This window comes from Parasteatoda tepidariorum, chromosome 7, assembly GCF_043381705.1.
Source record: "Parasteatoda tepidariorum isolate YZ-2023 chromosome 7, CAS_Ptep_4.0, whole genome shotgun sequence".
In the NCBI taxonomy this organism is placed as follows: Eukaryota; Metazoa; Arthropoda; class Arachnida; order Araneae; family Theridiidae; genus Parasteatoda; species Parasteatoda tepidariorum.
The window spans coordinates 69,754,325-69,764,744 of record NC_092210.1 but is presented as its reverse complement, the minus strand read 5'-3'; the positions used below and the strand labels follow the sequence as shown (position 1 = coordinate 69,764,744).

Here is a 10,420-nt window from a genome sequence, read left to right as displayed (position 1 = left end):
CTAGTAAAAAAATATCGAACTCAAAATTAGAGTGTTAAAAGCAGGAAATATATTCTGAAAATCACTAACGTGAAATTAATTTCAACATAAAGTCAAGAGAAGCACAATGTAAGACGTTTTTTTTTATTTTTTTATATGCCTCAAGAAATAATTTTTGCTTTCTTCTACATGTTTGTTGTAACATAAAAGCAAAATATATTCAATTAAAAGCATCTTTTGGATAGTTATATAGTTTAAATAATCATCGGATTCTTATAATACTTTGAAACTAATAACTCATTTCAGTGCATAATCTTTGGAACAGTTTTGAGTGTTCCCATCATTGCTTGACTGTCATTTGGAAATTTATTCAGTGGTTACAAAGAACCTCCTTTAGCTCTGAATAATCGTTTATCATCCTTTAATACATCAAGTCAAATGCTTAATTTCACCACAAGCTGTGTTGATGAAAGTACAAATATCTCAGAGTTCCAGACAACCAACATTTTACCTACATATAAAAGGTAAGACATTTGTCTCCTTACATATTTTAAACAATCTGTTCTGTAAGTGCACATAGTTAAACACGCGAATTACTTTCGATCTAATAATAGCGTTTTCACACGCTAAAATGGAACCTTATTAATAGTGCAGAATATGTATTAGTGCAAACAGTATGTTAAGTTACCAAATCAGATCAGATAATTTAAAATCTTTTACATATGCAAGTGATATAGGGAAAACTATATAATACTTTACAAAATCTGAATAAAAATGCACCTTTTTGAGAATTAGAGTTTCTGATTTTCTAAATCTGAGGACTTTTTATTTTATAATATTACCGGCGTTAAACAGCCGACCCAATTTTTTGGGTTAACGACTACTAATGTTCAACTCCGTAACCTTGTAATTTTGAACCCAATCCAGAAGACAAGGAAACTGCTGGTTCAAGTATTGGGAAAAATTTGCCTTCATGGAGGACTTTTTGATGGAATTTACCCGCATTTGAGTTACATGGAGAAGACGACCACGGCAACCTCACACGGTTAGCCTGGCGGCAAGGGGACTCTAACCCATGATCCGTCTACTGAGGATATTTTACGTCAGCATTGATGAGGAATACACCAGCCATCGGTGGGATTCCAACCCGGTTCACCTCATTGAAAGGAGAGCGCTCTATCACCCGAGCCATCACGGCTCAAATCTGAGGACTTTTTATTTTTATTTTATAGCCGTCGTTGAATAGCAGACCCAGTTTTGGGGCTTACTACTACTAATGTTTAACTTCTTCACTTTGTAACTTTGAACCAGTTTAGAAGACAAGGAAAGTCCAGGATCAGTACTCCTAGAGGTATTGATTTATTGTTGGAACATGGAGGACTTTGAGATTCGACAGATATAACGTGCATCAGTCATCATTTACCACAAGGGGAGTCTTCGGCCGATCTGAGATCATCGAACCTACGAACTCTTGGACATGTACGAAGTTGACATGTTGGGGGGTATGGGACATGTTGGGGGGTATGGAAGGTCCGGATTTCCGAAATTTCCGGATTTCAGATACCTTACTTGAATTGATAGAATTATCGAAGTTTCGAATTCGCCAGGCCGATTTCGCGATTAATCACGCGTGTGTAGACCTCCGACGTCAATTTTAACATAAATATACTCTTTAAATAATAAATAAAAGACATTAAAAATCAAACTTTCGTCATTTTTCCCCCGCAATCGATCGTTTAGATCAGCGGTTCTTAACCTATGGGTCGCGACCCAAAATTGGGTCGCGAAGCATATTTCTTGGGTGGCCCTGAGTCGAACCAAAAAAGTTAGTAATACACCAAATAATAAGTAATACCAACACCTCCTAGAAGAAGTCATTGTGGCTTACTCAGCCTAATTTTGACTTTCTTTTGGGTCGCGGCTTAAAAAGGTTCAGAACCACTGGTTTAGATAACATAATATTAGCAATTAAAACTAAAAAATATAGGCTTAAAACGCGAGCTGAATTTCAACTTATAACCGAAACAGATGCTTCTAGACTAGACTGTACCTGCTGATACTAATCCTTTTTTTTTGTTGGGAGATGAAAGAACTTGTCCCCGCCTCCTAAGCTTCAAGGTTAAGAAAGAATCAGTTTTCTTTCATCACAAGGGGGAAAAGCAAGGAGATGGAAGAATTCCTCCTTCTGAGGAGATTCCCCTTCAGAAGGAGGGGGGATTCCCTTTTATATTATTTGTTATCTATACAGAACTGACAAGAATGACTGGAATCTCCTTATCAGCTATGAGCTTTCATTCATTCCCCACCTCTACCTCTTCATCTACTGCTTCATTGTTGCAAAAGAGTTGTGGGACTTCCCTTCAGGAGGAGGGGATTTCCCTTTATATTCTCTGTTATCTATATAGAACTGATAAGAATGACTGGAATTTCCTTATCAGATATGAACTTTCATTCATTCCCCACCTCTACCTCTTCATTGTTGCAAAAGAGTTGTGGGATTCCCCTTCTGGAGGAGGGGATTTCCCTTTATATTCTTTGCTATCCATACAGAGCTGATAAGAATGACTGAATTTCCTTATCAGCTATGATCCTTCATTCACACCCCACCTCTACCTCTACTGCTTCATTGTTGGAGAAGAGTTGTGGGTTTGCATTAAAATTTTTATTCTAAGCGATTTTTTTTAAATTTTTTATTTTGAAAATTTTTTTTGAGGAACTGGACGTATGAGTCCGGATTTTAGAGATTTCCGGATTTCAGAAGTCCGGATTTTCGAGGTCGTAATATACAAAAAGATTAAAAAAAAACATGAAGAAAATTACGAAAAACAAGTTTTTTGAGTGCTCCTCACACTATTGTATTGATATATTTTGCTTTGGTTATATCGATGCAATATTAGAAAGCACTCCTTTTTGCGGATATAATCGTGTGAGCTGATGATAAGATTATATCTTTTATCTTCTGGATTTTTATTTTTTTCCTTTTTCTCCTGTTTCTTCTTATTTTTATTATTTTTTTTCCTTTATCTCCCTTTTTTAAACTGGATGTCTATTTTTAATGAGCAATACAACTTAGTAGCAATACCCTTACTTAGTGCAAAAAGTATTTCACACTAAATAAGGGGTCATTTATTTGCTTAATCTTAGTATCATATAATTTCAAATCAAAAATATGCATTTTAATATTTGATAGGCATACTCACTTGTTGTACTCTTCCATCGTTAAAAAGGATTATCAAAAATATTCTAAAGGAGCATTTAAAAAGCAATTTAAGAAATTACTTTCCGGCCATAAGAAAACTCAAGTTCCACTTAAAACTAATTTTTTTTCTTACAATAACAATTCTTGAGAATTTATCACACAGTTTTGCCAAGCAAATATAGAGATTAAAAATTAAGTAATTAAAACTAGAATTGATTGAGTGATTAAAAATAGATATAATCAAGCTGATCCCCATATATTATGGGTGTCATAATTCCAGAAAACTCAATATGTGGTTTTTTTCTAAACAGTCTTTTTCTAAACAGTATGTCAGGTTAAATAATTGTTTTTTTTTTAATGCTAGTGCGAATATTTTTAAAATAACTACCAGGGAACAATGTATTTTAATACATCTGACCTGCACAACAACCGCTTGATGCATTTCACTTAAAAACAAATTTTTAGAGTGACTTGAAAATTATTAGTTCACTCTTTTAAAAACTTTGTTCTTTGTAATAATATTTTGATTGATAACAATGTTAAGACGCTGTCATTTTATGATACTCGAAATCCATATTATTTACGTACTAAGTAATTTTATTGCAAACTTTTGGTGGTCTAAAACTATTTTATCCTGTATCTTACTTTAGAGTAATTTCATTCTATTCCTTAGTGATATCTTTGTTCTTTACAAAATATCTTTCCAATGGCTTCCCATGTTAAGTTTCTTCTGTACATCTTTCATGGTATTCCTAATGATCATCATTACAGGTTAGTATAACAGTAATCTCTTTTATTCTTTTCTAAAGAATTTGCTTATTTAAGTTTAAAAACGTTCAAAACTTCCAGTATTTTGCACTTTTTTCCTATCAAAATATGAAAACAATAGATTTAAGTACTCTTTTCAAACATACGAAAATAATATTTCTATGATAAAAAAGAGTTTATCAATTATTTCCTGTTGGTGGATATCTTAATTTTGTGTTAACTTCTCAGTTATTTGATTTTACTTTACAAGTAATCGAATAATTACTGTCAGAGTACTTATACAAATGATTATTTTTGTTTCATTCAGTAACCTATACTCTCGGTAGATCCATCTTTTAAGCATTATTTATGTAATATTCCGTCAATACGCTGTGAAAAATTCCAAATCAAATTACCGTATAAAGTGCCGGCACTTTAGAGGCATAATCGGTAAAATCCATCTTCACCATAAAGTATTATATCTCAATTTTCACAGAAATATTATTCAATTGAAGTCATCTTATAATTATAACAGTGAAAAGTACGGTAAATTAGAGTTTTTGTTCCGTTACGGAAAAATGGATTTTACAGTGAATAGTATCGGCACTCAGAGTACCGGTACATTTCACCGTAATTTTATCTGGAATTTTCCACAGTGTATTTTGTTTAGTTCACTTTAATACTGTTTATGAACTTGTAAAATGAATGTGCAACAAACAAATGCTGGTTTTATTGGTTAATAAATAATAAATTGGCTGGTTCAATAAATAAGTAAAAAAAAATGATAAAAGAAATTTAAGAAAGTTAACCAAAAACAAGTTGGTCTTGTTCATTAGTATGCGCTTGTTCCGAACACTTTTATTGTAACCTTTTATTAATGATTTATTATTATTAATCTTCTATTATCAACTCTTTATATATATTAAAGATGCAGAAAAAATATATTTGAAAACTGCAGAGAATGTTTGATGCTACGATAATGATATAAGTATTTCATAATTAATTTCACAAGCATTCAGACTTTTTTTTCTTCAAAAATCGTAGCAGACCATCAAGGAATCTATCAATTTTAACTATTCGTGAACGCAACGAACTTATCCACTCCATCGTGTAATCACTACACTGAAAAATCATAGTCCCTCTGAATAAGTTGTTGCTGTGGCATCCTTTCACCAAAGGAAATGGCTTCGGCCAGCTCTAAGATCCTCCTGAGAATGTTACCGCTATCTTCTATACGAAGCTTGTCCAAAGGAAAGTTCTTCNAAGGTACCTCGTGATAGAATCAAGTTAGCATGCTTTATATACTAGTGAATGATGTTAAACTTTTGTAGTGATAGTTACGCCACAGTAGCTCCTAGTTGGGTCCTCCCCTCCAGTTTGGTTATCAATACTAAGAGGGACCACCTCCCTGGATTTGGCTCTTCTCCAAGGAGCAACATCTTCTCTGGGCTTCTTTCCAATTTGGGTTGGAGCACATGGGGAGGACGTTGCATCAGAAGGTCTAAGCATTTTAGCTCCGCCACTCCTCTCAGTGGCCCTCAACTTTTTCTTAAGTTTCCTTCGTTGGCTCATGGACAGCCCAGCGACTCCAGGCAAACTGCCTCCTGCTGTCTATGACCGGAACAGCAGGTACAGTGCTTTTGGACACCTCCTCAGCAGCATTAATAGCAAGGAGTCTGCAAAGCAGTGGTATTAGCACTAGGCTCATCCGAGGGCTTACCGTGTGCTACTGCTGACTGTAGTGAACTTTTCAAACAGGAACTTCTGCCTAATTCCTCGACTCATCCCTTGTTAATCAGCGTGACTGATGATGCTGTATCACAAGCTTTACCCTGGCACATCATAGAGTTTGTCTGCGGCTGGCATTAACCCCTAACTATAAAATTATAGTGATTCAGTTATTTAAAAATAAATATTATTGTACGTTTTAATTAGTTAATTAAAAATAAATATACTGTATTATGGTATATCAGATGTTTTGTTTCGCAAAATGCTACGGTAAAAAATATTGGCTCCCAAGGTGCACTGCAATTTTTAGCAGTACATTTAAATTGAAAACACCAAACGAACACTTCCAAAAAGGCTGAATAAAAATATCTCTATTTATATTAATCTCAAACTTTAAAGCATATTTTTGAAAAGGATTTATTTATGTTATGAAATATCTTAAGAGGGGAGATTTTAATAACTATAAATTATTCATTGTATGTTGCACATCTTGGTGTGTTGTACTTTCAATAAACAATAAAAATATAAGTAAATTTTCTAAAAAGATATTTGTAACTACCTTAATGATTTCTTTTCCCTTCAAACTAATCTAATTTTATTTCTGAGAGTCCATAAAATAAAATCAACAGTTAGAGACGCCAAACAGGTTTATATCGATTAAAAATACAATTATATTATGAGGACAAATAATAATTTTGCGATCTTTTCTTTCTTTATTTTAACCTTAACTTGTCTCTCCTTTTGTGTATGGATAATTCAAATTACTTTCATTTTAGGATGGAGGAAAAATGCTATTAATTCCAATTCAAAGTGTCTCAGTCCAATGACAAGATTTTGGATAAAAGAACAAAATCAAGCAGACGAGAGTTTTCTTCCAGCCAATGGCATCGAACTTCAGAAGCAAATTGTTGTTTCTGATCCAGATCATACAACTACTCTATTACCAGACATTATTCACAAAAAATATATTTTGAGAGAATTTACTTATTGTGAATTACAATATTTATTTACTTGGACAAATGAACGTTAATTCTCCACCTAAATTAATGTTTTAGAATATTTATGTAGAATTCGTATATTCTTTACTTGTAGCACGTATATTTTGCACAATCTCTGTAGATTTTTCATAGTAACTGCGCTACGCAGAACATCTGCTCATGTGAGATGCTACTTGAAAGTTCTTTTTGATATAGAACAGGGCTGTCCAACTGGTGGCCCGCGGGCCGCATCTGGCCCGCCAGCACATATCGTGCGGCCCGCCAAATTCTTATTCAGGCTGATCACCCTCAGTTTTCCCATTAAAATACAGTGGAGCATCGTTTATACGACGATCACTTACACGACGTTTACATTTATACAATGTTTTAGTGTGGTCCCAAATCATTCCTATTCATTTTAATGTAAAAATATATCATTTATACGACGCACAGAATCGGTTATACGTCGGTTTTTAGATTTTGTTCACGTTTATTGAATTTTTTATTTTTTCTTGTGTATTTTAAAAAAGGGCGGAATTTGCCAACATGAATGATACAGAAAAGGCTGCCAACAAGAATGCTTGGATGACGACCGTAATTTTTACTAGATGACTGAAAAAACTAGACAATGTTATGAAGAGGCAAAAACGAAAAATTTTGTTATTCATCGACCAATGTACAGCGCACCCATCGATACTAATTATTTTGGAAAATGTAAAAGCTCTCTTTTTTCCTGCAAATTGCACAAGTGCGCTTCAGCCATTAGATTTGGCCGTGATTAGAAATCTAAAATTGCATCATAGAAAGCAGTAAGTTCAACTCGCTATTCAAGGCATTGTAGAGATTAATATCAAGAAAATATAATTAAAGGTAACATACATTAAATTAAATTAAATTATATTATATATTATATAATTAATACATTAAAATGAACTGAAAACAGAGTTAGTTTCAGTTTTAGAAGTAAAAATCGATTACACGACGTTATAATTTATACGACGTTTTTCGGTGGTCCCTTCGGCGTCGTATAAACGATGCTCCACTGTATAAGCAAATTGTTTTATAATCCTTCTGTTTCATTGTTTTATAATTAATAATTCAACTATTAATTGTTATTGTATAAGAGATAAGAGGTTATTGTTCAACTTTTTCAAACTGCGGCCCGCCAGGTGATCAGTAACCGGAATTCTGGCCCGTGGGCTCTTTGCAGTTCGACAGCCCTGATATAGAAGAACCCTAGCTTTTAATAGAAATGAAACTTCAGCCATTTCATGCATTAATATATGAGTTCTTTAGACAAATAAAAGAATTTTCATTATTTTCTGTTATTACTCAAATAAAGTTTTATTACTTCCAGGAATGCAAATACCTTTATTTCTGCCTCGCTTTATGTTTTTTCGCTAAATAAAAGAACTCAGTACAAAGTTATAGTTTTTTTCCTTTGCTTACATCATGCATTAGGAGTGTGAGAGATAAAATTTAGGTCAAACATAAATTTATTTCAGGTGAATGAATTGTATTGGCATCTTTCTAATTATTTTAGGCAAATCACGGTACTACAGTTTTTTTCGGTCCCTGCTAGAAAACTCCTTCCATGGTGACGTAAACCAAGGAAGGGGGATGGGATTTAAAAAAACAATTTTGTACTATACATACATGGTTTTGCATATATGTACAGTACTTAGAAAAAATTGTAACACCTAAAATAACTTTAGACCTGGTGATTTTCTCGTACTCAATCTTAATGTTTAATAGGTAGCCACAATCTAGGAAATATGGTCTCACTGTTTTCGTCGGTAGAACAGTCGAAAGCCCTTTTTCATTTTAGTGTGTTCTAAGATACCTCGATAACTTTCTTACGCGACTTGACATATTTTTACTCACTCTTATAAAATTCGTATACACCAATGGAACTCCATGCAAGATTTTTTTTATTAATTATATTATTTTTTATGTCATTTAATGATAATCAAAATCAAATTGAATTACATGGCAAACAAACGTTTGCATAATTTTAACATAATTTAAAAGAACGTAATTTTATATGGCAAGTACGAAAGAAATTGTCAAATAGTTCCTTAAAAATCAAATTTTAAAAAAGTCGTATAGTCAAAATTTGATTTTTCAGGGGCTATTTCATATCAGGAGCTCTCGTTCATATTTTGTATTTTGTCATATAAAATTGTTTGCCTTATAATATATATTTTGAGAAAAAACTTTATTATGTTATTATCAAAGCTTTATGTGAAAACTCCTCTATTCTCCTTTATACATTCCTCCCTCACTTTTTTTAAGGGAATGGGGGTGGTTTTGGAAGGAGAATTGAATTTATTCTAAAAGGCTTTTTTAAACATTTTTCGATATATTAATTGACAGACTTAAATGTTAATTGCAAATTTTTGTCATTCGTTAATATAATGGGGATGATTTTTAAGTTATTTTTGTAATTTCTTTTCTTTTTGTAATAGTTTTAAAATAATGTGAATAAAATATATAAATTAAAATAAAGTGAATGATTATAAAATGCTCAAATGTCTATTCGTATGTATCTCTTATTATAATTTTAAAATATTTGTGTCATGTCTAAGATAAGGCGCATTTATAAATCTCGCCGAGAGTTCCACCGAAGTCTATGTACGCCGATGTCGGCCAACATTCACTTCGTTTGTCAGACGAACAGAAACCGGTGACCTATTTTGAGTAAAAAATTAATTACATTTTAACAACGTATAACTAATTACTTAAAAAAAAGTAAAAAAAATAACGTTTATTATTCTCTATCTTAAAAATTGATCTTGAAAAATTCGGTCAGAATGGCAAGTATGAGAATGAACTTCCTTTGTTAGATCTTTGTATTTTATTCTACATCATGAAAGAAAGATATTAATTTAAAAAATAATGAGTGGTACCTTACTTTGGATTAATAAACATTTTTTAGTATTTAAATTGAAATACCTGAAGTTTCAGGATAAAATCTCATTATTTCCGAGATAATGATTTTTGGTATTCTCTAACCATATTTGCAGTATATATCTCGAACTTCTTTGGAATTTTTTTTTTAAAAATTTACTTAGGGAAATTGTTTTAATTATGAATACGTTTCTAATTATTGTAAAGTGTATAAATTTAAAATTTAAGGAAAAAAATTCATACTAACTATGACGTATATTTCAACTACACCACTAATTCAATATATACAATATATGTTTCCGTCTATAACTCAAAATTTTTATCCCTTTTTTTGATTTTACCGAGGGAAATTGTTTTATTAGGAAATGTGCTGGATGAATGAAAATTATTAAAATGTGCACCATTAATTGTAATAGTACTCATAAACAAATAAAATTAAAAAAATATTTTCACTATAACTGTAGGCAAGAAAATAAATATAGAAAGAAAATCTCAAATCTTATCGCGTAGTAAAAAGTTAACTCTGAATAAATATGTAAATTGAAGCCTCCCCTAAATTTGTATGAAGAAGCACTTCATAGCAAGTTAATAGAAAATCAAAATTTTATAACTATGCATTAGGAGTTGCAAATATATATTTTCATTTGTTTCAAAACCAATAGTAATATATTTACTAAATCAGACAGTATTCTAATATAAATTTACAACATTTAGAATTCATTTTCTACCGTAGAACAAAATTTTGATGTAGGTCATTTTGCTCTTTTATTGTATCGATAGGTTATTAATGCACTATTTGGTTTGGAGGAAGACATAAGTTAGCTGGTATGTTATGTAGACATTCAAGTACGGCAATGAATTCTGATAGCTGATTGGACGT

The 10,420-nt window shown here is 32.0% G+C and overlaps 1 protein-coding gene across 1 annotated transcript; it reads left to right on the top strand.

Annotated features, from left to right (window-relative positions):
• The first annotated feature begins 328 nt into the window (after window positions 1–328).
• LOC139426065 (uncharacterized) lies at window positions 329–7,990 on the top strand. The gene is made up of 3 exons (XM_071183576.1): window positions 329–503; window positions 3,852–3,949; window positions 6,430–7,990. The coding sequence occupies exons 1-3, from the start codon at window positions 418–420 to the stop codon at window positions 6,681–6,683; spliced, it is 438 nt and encodes a 145-aa protein (XP_071039677.1). The 5' UTR covers window positions 329–417; the 3' UTR covers window positions 6,684–7,990.
• Window positions 7,991–10,420: the final 2,430 nt, after the last annotated feature.

Bases quoted from the DNA above. Each gene is read 5' to 3' on its own strand.
- LOC139426065 (XM_071183576.1), top strand. From the start codon at position 418: ATGCTTAATTTCACCACAAGCTGTGTTGATGAAAGTACAAATATCTCA. The intron at 504-3,851 runs GTAAGACATTTG...TCTATTCCTTAG, and splicing joins ATTTTACCTACATATAAAAG to TGATATCTTTGTTCTTTACA. The intron at 3,950-6,429 runs GTTAGTATAACA...CTTTCATTTTAG, and splicing joins CCTAATGATCATCATTACAG to GATGGAGGAAAAATGCTATT.